The sequence below is a fragment of the Falco peregrinus genome, chromosome 5 (genome assembly GCF_023634155.1).
Source record: "Falco peregrinus isolate bFalPer1 chromosome 5, bFalPer1.pri, whole genome shotgun sequence".
NCBI classification, from domain to species: Eukaryota; Metazoa; Chordata; class Aves; order Falconiformes; family Falconidae; genus Falco; species Falco peregrinus.
The window spans coordinates 35,216,067-35,240,408 of record NC_073725.1 but is presented as its reverse complement, the minus strand read 5'-3'; the positions used below and the strand labels follow the sequence as shown (position 1 = coordinate 35,240,408).

The following is a 24,342-nucleotide window of genomic DNA, read 5'->3' as shown; positions in this document are numbered from 1 at the left end:
TTTCTGTAGCTAATGGAAGCGGTGTGGAGAAGCCGTATCTATGAGGTTCATGTGAGGGAAGGTGGTTGTACTACTGCTCTAAGGCTTCATTTTTGCATAGTTAATTTCATTTTCTGGAATGTCAGTTTGTCAGGTTGAATACTAAATGAAAATACATAGTGCATTTAAAAAAACCACATATAAAAAATAATTTAAAACTTACTGGTTTGCCTGTGTACAACATACCTGTATCCAGGAGCATGTTCATCCTGGGTCTGCTGAGGTATTCAGCATTGTTTAGAAATGTTTGTATAAAAAAAAGTCAGAGCTGACTCCCAAAACCTTACAGACTCTTGTTGCAATGAATCTTTTTTTTTAATTTTTTTTTTATTAATGAGTGTTGTATAGGAGCAGGGCTAAGAATTTGCGTGTATTTTCTTACTGTGAGTAAGATGAAAGTGAAGTGCACAGAGGAGGACTCGTTACTCTCACAGAGCTGTAAACAAACACTGTTTGCTGTATCAGGTGTGAAAGTTACAGCTTACATAGCTAAATTTCACCCTGCAAAACCAGCTTAACATAATATTCTTTTCCACTTCATTTGTTATCTGTTACCTGCTGCTGTTACACAGCTAAAGGGTGCCCTTCTACTGTAGTGCATGTAGCATTCTGAGATACTTCAATCACGCTGAGTTTTCTTTGCCAGTCTTTTGTGTTGCTGTTAAACTTTCTGGATGGAAATATTTTCTGTAGGTGATACAGAGCTTTGCTCTATGTTCATTGTGTGAGAGATTAAGAAATGCGTGCCTGTATAGTTTTAGATCATTATGCACTGGATAGCAGCACTGCTTAAACAGCCCGTGTTCCCATTTGCTTGTTCCTGCTTATGTACTCATCATTCTAGGTTGCTGGCACAGCTGTTTGGTATGGATTTGTGGTGAAACAGACTGAGGAATTGATCTGGCTGAAAAATAAGTTTGTTTTTTTTTCCAGGCCACATTAGGGGATGTCAGTATACTGTGTGGCAAACAGCTTTGCCTAGAATGCATGTAGCTGAAACCATGGTGCAGTAATTAAGTGAATCACAACCTTCTTTATTGATATTTACAGTTCTTGAGTATTTCTTTCTGCATTATCACGTTTACTCCTCAGTTGCTGCTTATCAGAGGACATCTATGTAATTATCTATGGGTTTCAGCTATCCAGAGCACTGCTCTTGTTGTTTGTCCTCTAAACTTGTTGAACAAGCAAACATTTGCTGAGCAGTAGTGGTGTTTCATGATACCATATAATTACTTGTGCATCAGTTCCTTGGGTGGTACTTAGTTGTTGCTCTGAAGGGGAATAGGAGACATGAAAGTTCATATCAAAATTCATCTGACATACTGTTTAGGTTGTTAAAGTACTTTTCTATTATTTGTTGAAAATGAAATTAATAGTGGGGGTTGGGAATGGGTGAAGTTTTAAGTAGTGTCAACTGCCAGCAGCATACTTGATTTCTGTACCACATGAGTTAAACCTACCTGTTTGGTTTTTATATGTAAGATATAAATTATCAAATATTAGGAAAAATGCACCTGAAATACTTACTGTGGTATTTTCCACTCTTCTTTATAAAGGAATGCAGTTTTTGTGAAGATCCTCGTTTTGCGAGAACTGGTGTATGCATTAGTTGTGATGCTGGGATGTGCAGAGCTTATTTCCATGTGACTTGCGCTCAAAAGGAAGGTCTCCTCTCGGAAGCGGCAGCAGAAGAGGTAGCTATGGAAAGGGTAGAATAAAAGAGTTGTATCAGAAGCTTGTGAAGACTATCTGAGATTGTGCCTTTTTTGCTCAGTAACTCTGAGCAAACCTTTTGTAAATCAGTAGCCAGTCATAGGTTGGGTAAAAGGACTGTCCAGGGAAGGCTCTGTGTTCATCAGATCACTCTGAGCACCTTTTGAAATAGTCTGGAAAAAGGCATAGAGAGGGTTAATACGAAAGTTGGCTTAATTGACCGACAGTCAATACAGACATGAATTGTAACTCTAATTCTTGAAGTTCACCTAAACTGACATGCTTTACCTAGCTGTTTGTGCAGTCTGGTAATCTCTGTTTCTTACCCAATAGGAGTGTCTTGAGAAATTAACTACATTTCTAATGCCATTTTTTCATGCATGATTTCCAGTATTTTGTTGAAATTGCAGTACAGGTATATGACATCCCTTGTGGTAACATTAGTCTTGGGAATCAGAATTAAAAGCAAATATTTATAACGTACTGGTAGCTTTTTAATATCACCAGTTTCCTTCCTGTAATAATATTAAAACGATTTAGATTTGAAATTCCTACTTCCAAATTCGTTTTTATGATAGAAGTACTTGCATATTGCCAAATTTCTTCCTGATACATGTATCATTTGGATTAAGCCTGTCATGTTCATAGCTGCACAGTTTAACTTCTTATTACCTTAGGAAGTACAACAGGTAACACACAAACAAGCATTACTTCTGCTTCTGTTTCTGAAAACAATTGACCACTAAGTGATTCTTAAAGGAATCACAAAAATAATTTCTTCTGTGAGAAATAGAACTAGGAACTAGGAAGATAGCCCAATTACCTCGTTGTTGTCCCTAATAAATTATGTGTAATATCAATTCTTCAAATGCTCTGTATGGATTTCTTCTAGGCATATGCATTTACTTGCCTTTCCACCTTAACATTTTTTTACATGTTTTCTGTAACCAAATATTTTTAATCAAGGCCTAGCACAATCTGATTTTAGAGTGCTGCTAGTTTTTGGAAGTTGTCACATGCTATGAAAATCTAAATAAAAATAAAGTATGTCTTTAGGGAAAGCCTGTGTAGATTTTATTGATCTGTGTGTTATAGGTGGAGTAAAGGAAAATTTGATAGGCAAATTATTAATATTTTTATTACTGTATGAAGGAAAACTGCTGTAAGTTTTTCTTCTTAGTATACAGATTTATGATGATGTTTTTACGATTTTGAAAATACACTGTCAATGAATTATACTTCTCAAACTGTATCTCCTCATGGCACGATATTTGTAGTCTGCTTGCAGGGTTTGCAAGTGCTAAAAGTTGCTGTAAACTTACAGCCATGATAACAGGCAGATCTGATGGAGGGAAGAATGAAATATAGGGGAAAAAAAACATATGAGAGATGATAAATCACGTGGAGGTATAGCCACCAAAAACATTTGGAAAATCATTTGAGAAATCCAAATATATTGCCTTTTGTATTATTCAGAATTGTTAACCCCTTGTAGGAAGTAACGCAAGAGACAGCGAAGCAACAGGAAGTTAACGATACATGTTACATGTTAAAGAGATTTGTAGTTAGGAATTTCTTCTGTGTTTTTTTCTGGGAATGAGAAAATAGTGCAAAGATTGAACAGTAAAGAGTTAAATAGTTAATGCCTTTAAAAAGTGTTTATGATCATGCAGTGAAAACAATGGAAAACCCCTTTATATGGTAAATTACATCAACATGACAAAATTGATTTAGAAACAGTCATATTAGTTGTTTTTAAAAACATGTCTATTTCAACATGTGAACTGATTGCCAGAATGTTTGTGCTGTTCAGAGCCTTTTGGCCTTGTGTGTCTTACTCTATTTTTGTTCCTTCCCCTTTGTTTTCTCTGAAACAGGATATAGCTGACCCTTTTTTTGCTTACTGTAAACAGCATGCGGACAGGTTAGACAGAAAATGGAAGCGGAAGAATTATTTGGCACTACAGTCTTACTGTAAAATGTCCTTGCAGGAAAGAGAAAAACAGCTCTCACCAGAAGCTCAGGTATTGTGTTAATAATGCAAATCCGTCTGTGTTAATCATCCATGTTAAACAAGGAAGAAATGGAAAAGATGGGAAATTGTTAGTATAGTAGGAAATGAAATGTGAAATACGTTGATAATGCATGGTTATTTAACATAGCATTGTAGGTTTTTCTCAATAAACTAATTATCAAATAGGCATACCTATCTATGCCTGTCTGAATTGAAAAATCTTGCTTTGGTTTTGTGGCAAAAAGTTGATAATTATATTTTCAGTGTGATTCATAGATTTTTTTTTAAACATTTCCTTCAAGATTCTTAACAAAAATGACAGCCTGACAAGAAACTGAGCATAATTCTACTTCAAAGTTCAGTAAAAATCCACTTTTTCCCCTTACTAATATCTTGAACTTGGCAGAAGAGTTTAACTTCCCTAAGTCTTTTTCTTGTTAGATACTTTTTCACTTTTTGTAGGCCTAAGTAGAATTCTGTGTGCTGGGTTTTTTCATAGTAAAGATTTCCTAGAAGAATAACTACGTAGGTAGAGAAAATGGGTCTGTGCTGCTGAGTGGGAGTCATCTGAGAATCTCAGGTAACATCTCTATCACTGTCTAGTGGCAGATCCATGTAAAAACTATTACTGCAAAAGCTCAAGTGCTGTATGTCCTGTTGATACAGAGGTTTCAATCTTCAGGAATCTGTGTACTTTGGTATGTTTTAATGCCTGTACTTTATGATTTTTTCTGATTCTGAGGAATTTATGGCAGACTTTGCTTTCACTGCTTAGTTAGTACTTCATTCTGTGGAAAAATCATACCTGTGTAGAAAAGCAACTTGTTAACTGAATCCTGCCTAATTTGTTGTAGAAGGTAGCAGATGCTGTAAATAATGGAAGACAGTTATGGGAGAGAAATAACTTTTTTTCTGAAAGGACAACTGTAGTGTAATGATTAGAAAACAAATCTTCATATCATCAAACCTTTTATTTTTTTTAAAAAAATCATACCTTCCAAGTTCTTCAGAGACCTTTGAATAGGAGTAGAGGATATTAATTTAAAATGGCTTGTGCAGTTGAGAATGAGTATGAGCAAACTCTATCGTACAAGAATTTTGAATAAAATATTTCTGTAGGGTATTGAACTCTGTGTAACTTGATTTAAACCTGGTTACATAATTCTTGTTGAATACACTCAGCTCTCAAATATGTGAAATGCACCTGTGTAGTAGAGAAATAACAATAATAGGAATACTACCTAATATAATGGTAGGTGCTGGTTGTGCAAAATCAGCTTGAGTCCAACAGGGCTTATTAGCTTTGTTTTCAGTCATTTGTTATGTGGTGCTGGTAATGCTGGTAAGTTCCCAGCATTTCAGTCTCTTACCCTTCTTTCCCCTAAACCAAGACGCTTTAGATTTTTTAATCTAAATTATTCGGACTAAATGTTTGGAAACTGAAAGAATGAATGATGAAAACTGCAGGTGGAGTTACTTGGTATGGTGTCATAAGTGCCTTGATACAAATTTGATGACTTTCATACTTTTGGTCAAACCACTTGATTTCACTGTTGATGGCTCTGGTGATGTAGGAGTGTGCATTAGTATTTTGTGTGTTTCTGGATTTACATGGATGGAAACAGATTGGATTCTTGAAAAATACATTTCCGTGTTCATTTGTATGTATTGGGATTTTATGAACTAATTGTTTGTCTTTGAGTGGTTTCTGTGCCTTTTTAGAAATGCAGAACTGTAAGGGGTGCTTAATACATACTAGAATTGCCTGGGGAGTTGACACAATAGTATGTATAAATTCACGCTTTACCTTACCATATGTTGTCTGTAGGAGGAAATCAAAATCCCACTGGTAAATTCAACCATCTTTGTTAAATTGGGATTTTGTCTGAGAAATAAGAATCTTGAGACAGCTTAGTCTGGAAAAAATACTTAAGAAAAAAAAAATATATTTCTATATATATATACTGTGTATATATGAATGTATACAAAAGCTCACTTCCAGGGGAGTTTGTAGGCTTAATTAAGGTTTGCAAACATTGAACTAACATAAATAAGCATGCAGTCATACAAGTAATTTATCTGATATTGTGAAAATGTTTTTTTTGAGGTGATCTTTTGAAGGGAAAAAAAAAAAAAGATATTTGGTGCTTTGTAGCCCAGACAGGAATAACTGAGCCAATAATCTGGCAAGTCACGTGGCCCAAGAAAGTAAATCCCTCTGAAGAGTATAATATAGAAATTTGTCTAAGATTGTTACTGATTGTTGGAAGATTTTCTACATTGAAATACTTTTTTTCTATCAATAAAGAAAAATTACATTCCTTGAGTAAAGTATATACTGGCAAATTACTTAAATGCAAGTAACTTGAGTTCAGGTTTCTATTTAGACACTAATCATTCCAATCTGTCATCTGTTTCTGGAATAAGACTCTGAGTATACAGTTGTGTGACGTCTTAAATGACCCCAAGGGTTTCAGAACTGAGCATGTAATCAGTAAAGAAGCATCTTAGCTGAGGAAGCTATAAACCATCCTTCCAGTGGACAAAAAACGAGGTGGTGGCTATAGGTGGATCTGTTGCTTGCTGCTGTGGGTCCAAGACAAAAGCCCTTGGGGTTGGAGCTGGCTTCCAAGCCACATTTGCTGTGTTTCTTGGTCATTAATGTTCAAGACCTAGTAAGGTAGCATGTGTTAAACTCTTTGTAACATGACCTTCAATGATTCTGTTTGTAATCAGAGAAGTTCCTTAACCATAGCATGTATATATATGCATGCTTTTTTGCTTTTGTCAGGAGTATCTCATACCATATGGTGGGGCAGTTGGATTAGTTTAGTTTCTTCTTTTTGCAGGCAAGTAAACAGCTTCTAAGTGATAGATGGAGTTTTGCCTTTGAAGATTTGTATGTTGATGTAATTTTCTGCCAGAATTACCACTACATAGAGTTCCTGCAAGACAGTGTTTTCCAACTGTCAGTAACAACTTGATCTTCTGGTGTAGAGCTCCCAGATGGTCACAAATATACAGATGTTATCAACAATACATATTGTGAGCTTCTCTTGGCTACTTCACTTCTGTTTGGGTTGTGGGTTTGGCACATAATCAGCTAGTTTAACATCTATAAAGAGATACGGAGTTAAGAAAGGAGTTCCTACGAAAGGATGTCAAATAATGCAAAAATGCTCTTCATCAATTTTTATTGCTCTCATAGATACCAATTAAAGTGTATCTAAATGTATTGTTGATAGGTCAGCCAAGGCTTTTCCCAGTAGTGAGTTTTCACAGTCCCATCAAATCATCATTAGTAGAAGGGGCTGTCTGAAAGCCAGCAGTCATTTGTGTTACTTTCATTGGCAGGGAAACCTCATCAAGAATCCTGTGCATAGCTCCAAAACCCAGTGAAAGGATAATATTATTTGGGTATGTGTTTTGAGGTAAAATGAAATGTCTGTATCAGTAGCAGTTTCTGGAGTTGTAGAGTTCCGGAATGAAAATAGCATTGATTAGATCATGTGGTTTTTAAAATGAAAATAAAATGCTGGTATGTTCCAAAAGGATGTAACTCAATACCAATCATGAAATGTTTCCTCATGTTTTTAATATATGGAATTCTTTGTTGCAGGCTCGAATCAATGCCAGGCTGCAGCAGTACCGTGCCAAGGCGGAGCTGGCCCGCACCACCAGGCCTCAGGCCTGGGTTCCCAGGGAGAAGCTGCCACGACCACTTACTAGCAGTGCCTCAGCCATACGTAAGCTTATGCGCAAAGCCGAATTAATGGGAATTAGTACAGACATTTTTCCGGTGGATACTTCAGATACTAGTTCCAGTGTTGATGGAAGAAGAAAACATAAACAACCAGCTCTCACTGCTGATTTTGTGAATTACTATCTTGGTAAGGATGAAAACTGCGTATTTTTCTCAACGAAGAATCATAACTTTGCTGTATTTGTACTGTGCTAATTCATTGGCTTGTTTATTTTACTTGTATTTCATTGTTATTAATAGATAAATATGAGTGATGGCTTCATTTTAGGTCAGGTATATTATTGCTTGGTATCTCTGTTTACACAGAAAGTTAGTTACATGTTAGAAAAGAAGAAAATCTGTCAAATATAAACAGGAGGCTTAACTTTGCTAAGAAGGGAGTGGAAGTTTAGGTACCTTTTTGGTATCAGGTTTTTTTCTTATGTTTTCCTCCATTTCTATGTGGAATTGTGTGACTTTGGGACTGTTTGCCAGTGGCTGATCAAAGCTCACCATTTAAATAACTACTATTTGTGCAGCAAAATGTAAATGTCTTGACTGTTCATTCTACTTAGTCTGTGTAATCAACCTACAGGCTGTAGTTTTGTTGTTGTTTTGTTGTTTATTGCTTCTGTTTTTTTCAGTGCATAAAACTTGAGAATATATCCAAGGATTGGAAATAATGCAGTTTTCTTTTAAATAGAGAGAAATATGCGCATGATTCAAATCCAGGAGAATATGGCTGAACAGAAGAATATCAAGGATAAATTAGAAAATGAGCAAGAAAAGCTTCATGTGGAGTATAATAAGGTGAAGAAAAAGGGATAATAAGCTGTTGAACTGTTTTAATATTGCTACTGTTAACCTCGATGGCTTTTTTCTTTCCAAACAAAATGACTTGGAAAGAAAGTCACAAACTATTCTTTCTTTAAAAGTAACATTTTAAAAATACATTTCTTCTTTTAAAAATATTCTATGGTCTGCACCCCCCCACACAAATAGAATTTACATCTAAAATGTCATATGTTGGCTAGGCACAAGTTCTTTAACTGACCTCACCACAAGCTGCAGTAACAAATTGCACATGAACAGACAGGTCCCTCATGAACGAACTGTGTCTTAAGGCCCTTCTGTTTTTCATTCTTTATGTGCATTTAATTTGAGACTTTGAGACAACAGATTTTGTCACCACACCAATCACCCCTTATTTTGCTTTGCTTTGCTTGTGTGTAGTTCTAGGTTCTTTTTAGACTTGCTTGGTTCTCTGGAACCCTACTTGATAATTGGGAATGTAGGGTTGTCAGGAGTGTTGACAAGACTTTTTATTTATGTTAATTCCAACTCCACTTGTGTTCATCCTAGATTTAATGATTTGGCTAATTTTTCAGGCTGAAATAGTGAGTATTCACACATCCATAGTGTCCCTTGCTGGTTTTGTTTGAGCTTAGGGAATTTGAGGCCCACAAATGATGGCATTGTTCCCCCAAATGCTTAATTTTTTTTTTTAATTAACTCATTGTCATGGTTAAAAAATAATTTTAATTCCATTTTGATTCCATTTTTACTAAATATTATTTATTTTTAAATATTTTAAAATGCAACATAGGAATTCTGTATTTTTTGTGATGGATGACATGCTGCAATTATTGCTGAATTCAGCAGCCTGTCATGTTGTTGTTAGTGGTGACAGAAAATAGGGTTGCTACTAATTCTGGGGGTGTGTTGAGAACACATGGAAATGAAGCAACAGGTCCTTATGAACTGCCCAAACATGGTACAGGAGAAGGAGATTTGACTTTTAACCAAATTAATAGGTTGTATAAGCTGGTGTTAACCAGCAGTTCTTCTAGGAGAATAAAACCTTTTTTTCTGTGTACCTTCTTTAACAAATTGTATCTCTTTCTATGAGAGTGATTGAGTAAGTGTTCTTAGGTATTGCAATATAGACCTTTAATTCATTTATATGGTTACTTGTTACAATCTTACTGCTTAAGTAACACAAGGATAACACAAGGAAGATGTTGCTGTATTTTATTTTCCTTTCTAATTAACTGCATGAAACCTTATTTTCAATCTGAAACACCTCAGATCTTTACAAAACAGGTGGCTGCCCATGTTTTCATCAGGTCTGTTAAACTGTGATTGCACTTGTCTCAGCTATACTGACATGAGTTCCATTGGTTTTTTTTAATCCCACAATAAATAACATAGTCTAGATAGGTAAGAGGTTGAATGAATTTTATTAAATAAATGGATTTTCATTCCTGGCCTTATTTTTTTTCTTTTTCTTTCTTACTTTTTCAGCTTTGTGAGTCCTTGGAAGAGCTACAAAATATGAATGGAAAACTGCGAAGTGAAGGGCAAGGCATTTGGACTCTGCTGGGTAGAATCATTGGACAGGTTGGTTATTTTTTCCCCTCCAGTTCTTCATAGGCAGGCCTGGTTTTCCAATAATAGGCCTTTTTCTTTCTGTCTGTCACTTCTATGGCTGAATAAATTGATTTGATCAGACCCAGGCTTTACTCTGGGGATGTTTCCTGGTTGAAATACCTAGATTTCTGCAAACCACCTACTGGGAACCTGTAACTTTAATTTTGTTGTTGTAAAAGTGATCTTGTTTGCAGAATTCTTTCATTTGATATAACTGATTGACCTGTCATTTGTGATGAACCTTAACGTGAAGCATGAGTTAATCCCACCATTTTTGTCTCCGCATTTTTTTTTAGTTACTGTAGGCTTCAAATGATATGGTGACTCTTTATGGCTTTTCTAAGGTATAAACCTTTAAAACTGCAGTATGTATGGGATGGCTTTTAACTGGACAGAGCAGAATATTTTGGTCAAATGAATAAAAATATCTAGGAGAGGAGAAGATTTGGATTACTTCCTGTTGCCAGCAATTATCTTTGTTCTCAGTGAAACACACAGGGAAAAGAGAAGTGTAGAGTCTTGTAGTTTCTGATATATTTTTTTATGTCAAACATATTAAATGGCAGTGGACATCTTAGATGTCAGAGCGATATTGAAATGAATTCCAATGGTGATTTTAAGGAAGATTGAAGAAACTGTTCATTGTGAAATGCAGACATAAAATTAGGTCACAATTTTGCCAGGCACTTTCATACTGCTGAGTTAGCTGTTCAGAAAATGAAACTTACCCTTTCTTTATGCAGTAGTGGTTCTTAAAGTATGCTAGCTTTTTCCAGTTCTGTTTGTCTGCCTATCTTTTCAACTTGTGAAGAAGTATTCTTACATAAGTTAGCTCTTGAATGAATGATATTTTTTTCCCTCCTTTTTAAGATGTCTTTTAGTAAGTATTCACAAATATATTTCCTGGTGCAAATGTTACTAAATTAGAAAGAAAAGAAGCAATAAAAGTTGAGTAGACTACATTTACACAGCTTGCATGACATTTTTTTTCCAGTTGGTTGAACAGATGCAGGCCCACGGGGCTGCTGAGAAATGACTTTGATAGATGGTTGCTGTCTGAGAAGCTAGCATGCTGCAGATTAGTAGAAACCCAAAGAGAATCTTGTCTGCTTTGTGGAGGGCTTGGTCCAATAAGATAATTTTTCTAATTAACCTATCGAGCACCAGTGTAGCCAGAATGTGGGGGAAAAGAAACTGCCTTAGATTCTTCTGTCAGTTTTGTGAATTTGCCTTTGCTTGTTTCAGCTGCCTAGACAAATGCATTCTTGTATTTGAAGCTTGAAGAAAAAATTTAAAAGCTTGTATTTAAATGTGGTTTCTATTTATTAAAATTAAAAAAAGAGTATATTATTTTGTTTTACAAAATCATACTGGGATAAACTTCAGTAGTTGGTCATGCCTGTAAAATAGCTAGCCAAGTAATTTCCCACTCATAATTTGAGTCTTGTTCTTCATGCACTGAGATTGGAGTGGTATTCTTTATAAAAGTCTCAAGACTCATGTGTACTGCATTTGTTCAAATCCAATAGAAATTGAACATACCAGCAATTTTACGTGCTCCTAAGGAAAGGAAACCAAGTAAAAAGGAAGGAGGAACACAAAAGACATCTACACTTCCAGCTGTACTTTATAGGCAAGTAATGAAGTCTTGACAGAATAGATACAATATATAGTAAGTTACAGTTTCACAAAAGTGTTAAGAGAAAATTGTTTGCTTTAGTTTTGATTAACAAAATACTTGTGTAGTCAATTCATCATCTTAGCACCTGTCACTAAGGGCTGGGTATTTTTGCTAATTTGAAGGCAGTGGTTTAAGGATAAAGGTGACTCTATGGCTGAAATAGAAGGGTCCTTTGTTTCTGTAATGTGAAAGTTTTTAACTGACCACCTTGTCTTTTGAATGCAATTATCTGTGTTCATGGTTTTGCAAACAGTGCTGCTGCTCTTTAGTCACAGTGGCTGGGTGCATAAAAGACTTCTCATGTAAGAATTTTTACTTTGAGCTGATGGGTTGTCAAATGCTTTGGGATATCTTGTGTTTTAAATATCCCTACTTCTATTTCTATCAGTTCCCAATAAAATAAAATGTATTCCACCTTTTGCCTCTTGTATAAGTTGTGAAGCTACTGACCGGGTTTTAACTAAGCTTAATAGTGGAACATATACTACGGTCCCAGAGTATGACTGTGCAAATTACACAGACAGTCTTGGATCTTTTTTTCTTGCCACCAGCTGAGAAGTGGCATGGTCTGTTGCTTATCTACCGAATAGAAGCCAGGCCTCCAGCTATAGCAAGTGGGCAGTATCTTGTCCAGCTAGAAGCTAAATGAAGAAGTTTTGTTACATAAGTAAAAGTTAATTCTAGTGGTGTGAGGGGTGGAAAGCTCGAGCACACGGCAATGGGTTGAGGATTTGGCAATTTGCAAGTATACACGAACAAATTATAGGATTAATGCTTTTTACTAGTTCTGTTTCATTCAAACCCAGTAATTTAATTCCTCCCATTTTATAATGGAATCAATGGACATCTGATCTTTTTGAAATGACTAAAATTTCAATTCCAGTAAAAAAATAGTAATAAAACAGACATTTAATTTCTTATGAGTTGATACCTTGCCCAATGTAATAGCAGCACAGACTTATTTCAAGGAGCTTGCATTATTAAAGTAAGCATATGATTGTTAAGACTGATGATAGCAGCATAATTTTCTATTTAAGCATTTGGATGGCACACATGGTGTTTTTCCTATTTGCCACTGGTAAATTTTGTTGAAGTATCAAGTGATTACTTAATGCTTAGAAGTTCTCAAAATACTAGGTTGAAAGCCATTTTATTTTTAAGTTAACTATATTAGGTGTCTTTTATGCTGTACTGTATACAAGTAAAAACTCCTTAAAAATAATTATGCATTTAAATGATGCATTCAAATTGAAGTTGCCACATGTTGGTATTGAAACTGGGAAATGTGCTGGGATGTGTCATTTATTATTTATAATTGTAATTATAATGCTTTTTTGCTACCCACATTAAAAGTTGTGGAATTTGCAAGAAGAACCATGATCAACATCTACTGCTACTGTGTGATACATGTAAACTCCATTATCATCTTGGTTGTCTGGATCCACCTCTTACAAGGATGCCGAGGAAGACCAAAAACAGTTACTGGTAAGAATGCTGTTGATGTGTTGTCTTGTGCTATCCCTGTACTTAAAGTACAACATAAACATGAATAGACTTGCACATTCTCAGTGTTTCAGAAATTGTTATAACACAATCTGAACTGAGTCATTTTATTTCCAGGTTATTACTAGTGATATTTCACAGTTAAAAAAAGAGTTGTGAAGATTTTCTCATTATTAGCCACTGTGTAGAAATAGATTATAGCTTTAATTTTCTTATCTTTTGAGTTCATTTGTGATTATTAATGCTGCTAGATAATAGGCTGCCTTCAGGAAATGGAAAGCTTGGTCTTTTCTTTCTCATAGGGCCTAGTTGTGCAACTCTGTCCACATTTTTAGGAAAATACTTGTAAATACTTCAAAATAAACTTGTAAGTAGTAGGTCAGTTTTTCGTGATACAGGAAGTCAGTTGGGTTTACTTCTGTCTTATTACTCAAATCTGCAATGGCAGAAGCATATGCATTACTGTATTAATTGCAGTTACATTTCCAAGGATTAAAAGTCTTTTTGTGCCAGTGGAATAAAACAAAAGCTAAGTGGAACAATGAAGAACTGATAATGTGGTAAAGGTGCTGATTTCCAAACTGTCATAAAATGAGTGTGCCACTGTGTTGTGTTAAGATTCTGCATGTTTCCAAACTGCTCTGAACTATGTTAGAAGCAGTTATTCAGAAGCAGGTTTCATTGCACAAGAGGTTAGTGTATAGCACCTCCAGGAATCATTATCACCTTGTCTGAACATTAACTTACCAAATCAGAATAGTATAAAGCTTTTTTTATCTGAGAAATCTTGGTTTCTATTTTTATTCATATGTCTCTTAATATTTTTTTATTATTTTTTAACAAATTCCATAAAACATTTAGTTAGGTCATCTTTTTGGGTAGTTTTGATGTTTGTGAGAAGAGCACGATGGCCAGTATGAAATGAGATGTCTCTGTTTTTTAGTATCTTAAAATGACAAAACCTGGATTTACCCAAGTAAATTCAGTTAGTAGAGATTTCCTTTAAAAGCTGAAAATCTCAGAAAGGTTTTTCACCATCACTAATATTTTTCTGAACTTAATTTTGCTTTAATTATTTAATGTAGTCCATAATTTTTGGCTTTTCATTATTTCAAAGGCATTCTGAGCTCTTTGGTCAAATTTATGAAGTAATGATGTTACATGGAAGCATTTTTTTTTTTTTTTAATTTTTTGGTAGCTTCTGCATTTGCACAGGAGGATCTTGATTTTTGTTCTGCTTTTAAAACAAGTTGAAAAGGCTCACTAAAGCCATCCATCCAAAAGTTGTAAGACTACAGTTCTCAGCAGGTGTTAAAGGCAGAATATGTCAGGTTAGGTGGTAAAACACTTTCATTGCAAAGCTGTAACTTATCTTTGTTGAGAATTTAATGCTTCAATTATATCTCAGATCACATGCTTAGCTTTTACTTCTGATTATCTAAGGCATATTCTGGAGTGTAAGATTATAGCAGACAAATTGAGCTGTATTGATTGCATTCTTTTCATCATTGAACGTGCCTTTATGTATTCTTTTGGGATCAGTACAGAGCATATAGAATGGACTCTCAATCCAAGTTAGAGTTCTGTGGGTTTCCCCCCTTCCTCCCGCTCTTTTCATTACAATTTTAATCTTTTGATTAAGCTATGAAGAAAAGTGTATTTTATTTTTTTTTATGTGGGGCCCATGTACTCTTAAGATACTTGTATAGGACATAGTGGGAATGCAAAAAGATAAAAGTAAGAAAATGGGTAAATGGGTATAGGTGTGAAATTCCTTCAACCGTTAGGCAGGTTGAAAGACTTCAACTAAAATGGTGAAAAATGTTGATTTTAGTCCTCTTAAAATAGTAAGCAGGAAACAGTTAAAAGTAATTGTTTCTTAGTTTTTACTTTGTATTTTATTATCACTGCTAATCATTTACACATAATTGCTAACTTGAGCCTTTACAAAATGTTTGATGATTAGTCATACACTTTATCAACATACATTTATTTAAATATTGGGTGGGTAGTTTAGCATGAGTTTATTCCATATGTTTCATATTTTATGCTGTGTTTGAGGATGCCAAATGATTCAGCTTATGTGTGTGATGCTATGTAGTTAATAGTTACAGTTTTTCTCCATTTCATGATCAGCATTTAATATAAATTTAAATTACAGTATAGAAAAAAAGATTTTGAAATCATTTAACTAAATCCACTATTACATGTAATGGTAAGAAAAAATATATTTAATATTTAAAAGTTAATATGTTAAAGAAAGCACAAATTATAATTAGTTATCTCAGTGTTTATAAAAGGAAGTAATGATTTTAGTCTTAATGAAGTCATAGGAAGAGTTTAGACCCAGTGAGCGCTCGTGTCTCACAGCTTATTAGAAACTGGTTTCTAGCACTTTACAATAAGAATTCCCCTCATTCAGAGGCCTGACAGTTTTCTCCAAAGTAACATTTATACATCTTGAATATTATAGAAAGAAATTGTTTGTAACGTAGCAAATTCAAAGCTTGTTCTCATTTCAAATGGATTTATTTCTAGGGGAAGGGCATAATAACTATTTTAATAAAACATGAAAGCATTGATTACTATCTGTTTTACTGTAGTACTTTCACAGTAGACCAGCGGTTCTAATCATAAAGTATAATGCTGTGGCATACTTCTATTTAAAAAGCTGAAATTGTTCAGTTTCTTAGAAATCCTGTTGATTAAACACTAGAGTATTGTTCTGATTCACATGTTATCATAAAATTAAGTCTTGTAATTCTCTCTGACAACTTGTATGCTCTTATGCTCCTGCCCATTCTGGGTGGACTGCAAACTGTGTATTTTCCTGGTAGAGAATGATCTGAACTGATACAAAAACAGTGTACAAGTGCTGACAGACAATGCAATGAATCAAAATCAGATTGTGAAATACTGACATTTTCATTAAGAAAATAACTTGGCAGCTACCAACAGGGACTAGCTCTTTCTATTGAAATGAGATTGCTGAAAAACAGTGATAACTTCTGGTAGCATACGAAATGCTGGGGACTGAGATGAACCAAACAGGGACGAACAGTTATATTAGACTCGGGTATTTTTAATTTTGTTCTGGAAGGCCAAGTTCTTTAGTGGTAACACTGCTGTGGGGACTATTTGCCACAGTGCAGAATGAGCTGTGGAGTTCCTGACCACTAGTCCCATGGACACTCATTCAGTATCTGGACATTCATTCACATTCCTGACCCTAGTCATTCAGTACTGGTCCAGCATGTTTTGATTCTTTTTTTCATCCTGAGTCATTGGGTAAAGATGTAAAATTATTAATTTATGTAAGTGCAATATAATATTGCATATAACATACACATTTTAATATATTTGTCACTTGTCCTAACTGAAAGATGTTTGGGTCATTACAGATGGCAAATTTTCAGTACCTTTGGTGTCTGAAAGATGCTCGTTGAAAATCTTTGACAAACTATTTTTGGTTTATACGTACTGTCTTTTATCTCCAGAATAAGAACAGTCCTCTTTCCCCCTGCCCCCTCCCCCCTCCCCCCCCTTCCAGTACACCATTCTACATGTGTGATTAATTCAAATTACCAGAGCATTGGTGTCATCTTAAAGCTATGGTCCGTGTTTCTCAAGTTCAAAGTGGTTTAATTATTTGTAAATATTGCAATAAGTGATTTATCACAGAATACGTCTACAAGACCTGTTTCCTCTTAAATAAAAGCAAGCCAAACTCTTTAAGTAATAACAGCATAGTTTTTCTTTTTAAACACTGAGGACAGAGCGGTTTTCTGGAAGCACTGTAGTAGTGTTCACTCAGCACAGAAGATGTAAATCTACTCTTTTCACAGTAAGCTCTGTGTGCAGAGGGTGCTGGTTTCTTTGATCCTTCCAGCATAATGCCCAGTTGTGATTATGAAAACTGTCTTGTTCAGACAGAGTCCTTTGTATTTTCATCACGCAAGCCACTCTGAAACTATGTACCATAACACAGTTAAGGCAGTCTAATTCATGTGATAATTGAAAAAAACATCAATTTTTTCCTAATTTTTGTGGTCTTACTTTTTCAATAAAATAGTTTCATGTTTTTATCTGGTTTTCTGTCTCATATAGCAAAGACGTTGTTGGCTTTGTTATTTAAATTGCAAAACCAAAAGCAGAATCATGTTAAGTTTACCAGTGTGTTGGCTTTGAGGCCTGTTTGTGAGATCTTTAACTTGGTGGCTTTCATTTATAAAAGAATGGTGTTCAGTGTTTCTTCAGCTTTTCTCATCATCATCTCACAAGTGTCCATGTGCCAGGCACATCAGTTCAGTGCATTTAGATTTTTTTTAAGTGTAAAGCTGCAGCATAAGGAAGCATCATAATGTCATAATTTCTACTATTTTTTTTAAAGTAACAGGGTTTTCTCTTTGCAGTTCTCATTGCTGCTTTACCAAGAAAACAGCCCATGTCCAAACTATCCCTCCCCTCCTTGTTTTCTCAGTGATTCAGATGTTCACTTTTTCACTTCGTAAATTAATGTAAATTAAATTAAATGGCTCATGGCATCAGTTTCTAAAACTTCATGAACAGAAACCCCTCTTTGGTCTTTGAGTGCTTACTAAAGCCCTGAAGTAAAGCCCCGTTATAGGTTCACATGTTTCTTGAAGCTGCCCATGCTCAAAAATATATTCACCACCAGGTAATGCAGAGACACGCATGATGCAGTTACACAAAACCAGTGTTTCAGTATTAGCCTAGACCATTCATAATTTTTGAAAATTAATAATGTGTGTTCCTTTTCATTTGATGTTCTTGTCTTTTGCTAGTGATTTGAGAAGATCCATTTACTTTGTGAGATGGGAAGGGATCTCTGATGTCATTGATTCTTGTACCAAGTCAGATTGAAAACACCACAAAACGGTGCAGCTTCTGTTCTTCTGTAGGTTTTTAGCACTTAATCAGAGACTTTCTGTATACTGAAAGGTTTCAGGTCATCACTGAGATTTCTTGATGGATCAAACATTGCCAGTAATTTTTAGCAGTAGGCGTATTATTGCCTACTAGTGATTTTCTCTGTCTAGATTAGGCAAGTCCAGACTAAAAGCAAAACAAAACCTGTGTACAGAAGTTGAATCTTTGGCACCATTTCTCTTGTTAATTTGTTTGTTCTGTGTGGCAATACTTGCTAATTTGGGGGTAGTCAAAGACTGTTGGAATAGTTGGAAAGGTGACCTGTAGTGGTAGGTTGTCTATTCACTGATTGTACTTGAAGAAGTGAAAATAAATGAGCATGACTTCAGTGTAGCCAAAAGGAAGGGCAGCCATTTAGCTGCTTTCTATGAATATATCGGGAATAAACAGCAGAATGGGAAAAGAGTTCTTTAAAATTCAAGAACCACTGTAAGAAGAGCTCAAAGTTAGGCGACTGTTTCCAAGTCAGAGGAGTTTGTGTCTTTAAAAGCTTTTCTGTGGGCCCCATGGAAGCTAAGAACCAAACTACTTTATAGTTGAAACTTGCCTGCTATATAATAGGGTAGAGAAGATGTGGTTGCCTGTGATAGTAGAGGCTGTTCCAGTAAATCAAGAGGTTGCTTGTAAGTACATGTTTCTAACTTCACTTTTTCCCCCTCATCTTTTGGTGTATTTATGAAGTTTTGTTTTGCGATTCACACACACACCTACACACCACCCATACTATGGTTTTGCAGCTTACTTTTTGTCTATCGTGCTCTTTTCTCATTTTGATTGCTGTGAGACTTGCATCACCTGTTTCAGAGCAAGCTTGGTCATAAAAGTGGAGTTTCAGGAACTTGCATGCAGTACCTCATCTGTTGGTGGAGGTGTTTCGTGTCTTTCTCACTAACATCAAAGTTTAAATACTTCATTGATTTATATTTAAATAGGGCCCTAATAAAACTACAGTACTTTACTGATCTACATAGTTATTTTCTGTACAACTGTCTGAACTTATGTAGCAGAAAAACAGTATCTTTCCCTTTTAAAATCACAGAGCTAAAGAACGGGAATGATTTAAATCAGGTGCAGGGTCATAGATCTGCAAGACCTGGGTTCCCAACTCCAAATACTACTGTAAAATCATACTACTATTTTTTTGTCTTATACAAACTTCAGGTTTTTAATGCAGCTCTTCAGTTGTCAAATGCTTATTTTTTAAAAATTTATACATAGTACTTATTTTTACCATAATAACAGGGAAGATAATCTTTTTGAAAAAAATGCTCATCACAATATTTTTGAACACTTTCATAGCTCTTGTTTACATCTGCATAAGCAGATCTTACTAAGTGCTTTCATTTGTGTTTTCCATTACATAAATTAATGGCGTGACTGGTGCTGCACTATTATGGAGGGCTGTGCTCTCTGATGCTTACCAAACAGGAAATCTCCTTAGAGATTTGAGTTGGAGAACTTGAAGAAAATGTATCGTATAAAAGTAAAGAACACCAAGTAACCTTTAGCTAAGCAGACACATAAAATTTTGAGGGAATGCTGTTATCTCTGAAGCTTCTCTCTGCTGTTACATCATTGGAAATACTTTCTCCATAAAATCTTACAATAATATTAGTTTGGTCTGTGAGCCTTAGTTTATTTATGTAAGTGCATGTGTATACATACTTGGGTGTGTATATGCACATACATTTATGTAAACATAGAACTTTAGCCTGGAGAAGAGAAGACTCAGAGAGGATCTTGGCAATGTACACAAGTATCTTAAGAGTGAGTGTCAAAGGCGGGGGGGGGGGGGGGGGGGGGGCGCGGGTACGGCAGGCTCTTTTCAGTAGTGACAGATAACAGGACAAGGGGCAACAGGCACAAACTGCAACATGAGAAGTTCTGTCTGAGTATGAGGAAGAACTTCTTTACTTTGAAGGTGACCGAGCACTGGAATAGGCTGCCCAGAGAGGTTGTGGAGTCTCCTTTTCTGGAGACATTCAGAACCTGCCTGGATGTGATCTTGTGCAACCTGCTCTAGAAGAACCTGCTTTAGCAGGGGGTTGGACGAGATGGTCTCCAGAGGTCCCTTCCAACCCTGACCAACCTGTGATTCTGTAACTGTAAAAAGTAGCATGATGTGAAAGTTATTATACCTTCTATTTTTCTATTGGTTTTATATTCTAATGTCCTAAAGAGGTCTAGAAATGTTAACAGGTACTGTGTCTGTGGTGAACTGAGGTTTGTAAAGAGGAGGAAAAATAGAGTATAACGCACCTGTATGCTGCCCCAAAATTGTTTGCAAAGTATAAAACCAGTATAAAATTACTTTCTTGTGTTTAGGCTACTAATAAAAGTCTTCATATGAGGGAGGAGAGACACTGTTATCTTTCCTGCAATCTACCCTGTAGTACTCCTGCTTTTCTAGACCAGCAAATAGCACTAGCATGTCCTGTTACCTGTGCCTCAAGTGCTTCAGAGATAAAAAGTGATTAATCTTCATAACATTATAATGTAGCCACAATTACCTTAATTTTACATGTGGAAAAATTGAAGGAGAAAGGTGTTGACTTAGCCAAGGTTACACTGATAAATTACACAGAGCAGGATTAGATCCCCTCTATTTTGACTTGGTAGCCACTGCTCTGTCTAGTGGACTGTCATGACTGCTGTTGTCTTTGGCTATAACTGGGAGAGGTCTGACATTATACTACTAAGATTAGTTTAAAAGAATTAGAAAACATGGAAGGTTGATGGAGTTGATACTGTGTTAGCCATTACTGAAGTTCATAGGAGAAAAACTGTTCCTGTTGAACATGTACCTTTGAAGAAATAAGCTCAGACATAACATACATAACTGACTTGTGTTTTTGTTTAGATACAGGATGGGTATGCCTTCTCGTCACAAGCATGTATTAACATTTAACTTCAAATAATTAAAGATGTATTTTGGTTTTCTCCTTAAAAAGCAAATTTACTTCTTTTTAATGTGTGTATTCCTGTTAATGCCAATTAATAGCAGAACATAATGTTGATTTTTTTTTTTTTTAGTTAGTATTATAAATACATACATATAAAAAGAACGTGTTTAATATGAGAACAGCATTGAATTGGATTTTGAAAGGATTTATTGTTTTTTCAATTGGAAGTGTAGTGTGAGAAGGAATTTACAAAATGGCTCTTATCAGTGGGTATAATTTTTAAATTTTCATTAACATATTTTTAGTTGACATCTGCATTTATGACTTTGCATAAGATGTATATTTTCTGCGAATAAGAATGAAACTTGATGAATTCCCATCTTGTTAATTCTGTCATGAAGCTTGTTAATAGCATTACCTTAGCATCTGTTCACTTTTGAAGTTGATTGTGATTTTGTACTTTTCCAAAAAATCAATAGGTGTTTTTTTCAACTTGGTGTTCAAAGTTTGTTAACTTTCCAGCTTTCGTATCATTAATTGTCTCTTAACTGTTTTCAGATTTAAAGCCTACTGCCTTAGAAAATACATATTAAAATTAATTTTCGTAACAGATAAGTCTTCTAAATCCCTGCCACTAAAGAGTGCTCTCACCAGAATGAATTCAGCAGCTTGTCATTGTAAAGATTAAACAGCAGCAGCAGTTACAATGATGAATAGATTACAGATCAGTGGACACCATTAAAAAAGGGGGTATGGTAGGATGCAAATGGTAAAATAGGCTGCATTTTTCTTGAAGATTAAATCCTACTTTCAAAATCTTTGTTTTTAAAGTTTGAATACTATCAGGAAAAAATCCAACAGTAAGAACGCCTTGCATGTTTTTTGCTTAGTTGCTTAAAATTAGATACATTTAATGTACTTCTTTAGGTGTCCATTTGGTTTGTTGACTTCTGAATTTATTTTAAACTCAAACACTTCAATACATTTCTTTTTCTGCTTTTGTGACTGCAGTATTAAATAGAAAATCTTCCACTTTGCAGGCAGTGCTCAGAGTGTGACCAGGCAGGTAGCAGTGACATGGAGGCTGATATTGCCATGGAAACCTTGCCAGACGGTACCAAAAGATCGAGAAGGCAGATTAAGGAACCAGTGAAATTTGTTCCTCAGGATGTGCCACCAGAACCGAAGAAAATTCCAATCAGAAACACGGTAAATGATGGTTGAGTTGTTGCTATGCAGCTCCTATTCATAATAATTTTAAGATTACTTATGTTTTGGATATTCTGAATTGTGGGATTTCAGTTTGATTGATGATCTGGTTTTTTTTTATGAATTCCCATTCCTCTGGTTAATACTTTATTACTTGTGTTAAATATGTAGTTTAGCTAAAGCAAAAAGCTGGGAAACACAGTACTTAACTGAAGAGCTGTACAAGCTTTTCCTTTTGCCTGCTTCACAAAGTCCTCTGTTAATTGCAGAAAAAGCGAAAATTAAGTTTGCACTTAAACTTAGTCTTTGCAGAATTTCTTCACCTTAATAGTAAGGACACTGTTCTTGTATGCTGATTTAAATGTATTGATATGCAAATTACAGCTATAAAGTAATTAGTCACTTCCTTATGTACAGACAACTTACTGACCGACTGCACATTTTGTGGCTATCACAAGACCCTGTTATTTCAGTCTGTTTAGCTTTCTAGTATGTATGTATGATTTCTTAAACTTTCCTTCTGGGTAGTTTTTAGAGAATAGTAGCAAAAGATCTTGCTTTCTGTACTGATGAAATATATTTAGCATCTTTCTTTCGTTTGAAAGTAGAATTTCTTTATTAATCACTGTGCTCTAATCCTTAAAATTTTGCTCTCCTACTTGCTCATAAAACAAGGTTTTTCATGTGTGATATGTCACATCACCTGTAAACTGTACATAAAAGTGTCAAAGGGCTTTTAGGTCCAGTTTGGGGAATGAGTAGTGTTCCCATCACCCTTTGGACATGAGTAGTAATTATATATGAATTAGTGCTTAATCTTCCAATATACTACTTAGTATTGGGACATACTTAAACCCTTTTATGTTAGACATACTTAATCTCTCATGCAGCACAACTTCATTTTCCTCTCAGAGCTTTCCAGAATTTTTATGCTTCTACTAGCAAATACCATATTTAACTCTTCTGACTATGCTTGTATGAGTAAGCAAGTATATTCCTGACCTAACCTTAAATGTTTGCTTAAATTACATTTCAGTACATTTGGACTGTTTGGGCCACAGCTTTGATTTACCTAATGGCTTCCTTTTCCTGGTCTATGACTAAGAAGAACTTTAAGAATGACTCAAGCCAAACTGATGAATGTAGCTCAAACTGTTAAGTGTCAGTAATCCAAAATTAAATTTTGTGGATAATAGAGAAGCTTTCTGTAGAAGAGAAACTGGTTTTCCTTTCTTTTTCTCATTGAGGGAAGGTTCCCTTCTTCCCTATGTGTAAGAACACATGGGTTGTTACAGCTGTGTGGGTGGGTTGAACTGACTGTTGTCAGGCTGTTCTTCACACAGAAAGAACTTACCTGCTATTCCTGTTTACTGAACCCTTTGCATCTCCCCTTTTTCTTCTTTCTCTCTCTTCCTTCTTTTTATACCTAATGTAGTGGTGTTAGGGTGTGGGGATTAATGATTATGGGACTAAAGAGAACTAAAAGTATTGCAGGAAAGACATTCATACTAATGAAAGACAGAAGAGCGATATAAGGCATTGGTAGAGAAATCTGTAGAAAGACAAGATTCATTTGTTCGGGGTCCCATGTAATAACTGCTAAGCTTCTGTGCTGAATGGAGAGAAGTCTGATTGCTCTGAAGTGTTCCCCTCACGCTGTGACACTGTGATGTGCTACACTGGTGCTACATTGGTGATTCGGCACTTCCTTTGTTAGAAAGTATATCAACACACATTGTGGTATGTAATATGTAAAATTAAATTTACTTTGAGTGGACTTAGTATGTTGACACAGTACAGCATTGCACTAGAAAAATTACTGCTACCAGTCTCAGAAAGGCTTTGTTCTTCTGCTTGAATTTTTAGGCTGTCTTTCGGTTCTCTCCAGTTCTCTGCTTTTTGACAGCATAGAGATTTGTAAGATAACATCTTTGCTGCGCTGTGGTCAGGGCTTCTCTGTCAAGTTAGCTCCACTCTTCTAGCCTTGCCATAGCTGACAGGTTGTTAGTTGGTTCTTTATTTACTTATTTCCTACTGCCTTCTACTTAACTGTGGAAGAGAAGGTTCATAACCTTGATACTTGCTGGACTTCTTTCTCTGAACTAGGTTGAATTCCTTCATTTCAACTCTTTCATGATCTTGGTGCACTTAGGCT

General features: G+C 35.4%; 1 protein-coding gene across 1 annotated transcript in view; it reads left to right on the top strand.

Annotated features, from left to right (window-relative positions):
- Window positions 1-24,342, top strand: part of PHF14 (PHD finger protein 14) — a 174,045-nt gene that overhangs the window by 39,816 nt on the left and 109,887 nt on the right. Inside the window, exons 7-14 of the mRNA XM_055803534.1 lie at window positions 1,599-1,736; window positions 3,633-3,779; window positions 7,389-7,659; window positions 8,215-8,321; window positions 9,816-9,911; window positions 11,471-11,574; window positions 12,976-13,107; window positions 22,019-22,187. Coding sequence (XP_055659509.1) covers window positions 1,599-1,736; window positions 3,633-3,779; window positions 7,389-7,659; window positions 8,215-8,321; window positions 9,816-9,911; window positions 11,471-11,574; window positions 12,976-13,107; window positions 22,019-22,187 — 1,164 coding nt within the window. The remainder of the gene's footprint in view (window positions 1-1,598; window positions 1,737-3,632; window positions 3,780-7,388; window positions 7,660-8,214; window positions 8,322-9,815; window positions 9,912-11,470; window positions 11,575-12,975; window positions 13,108-22,018; window positions 22,188-24,342) is intronic.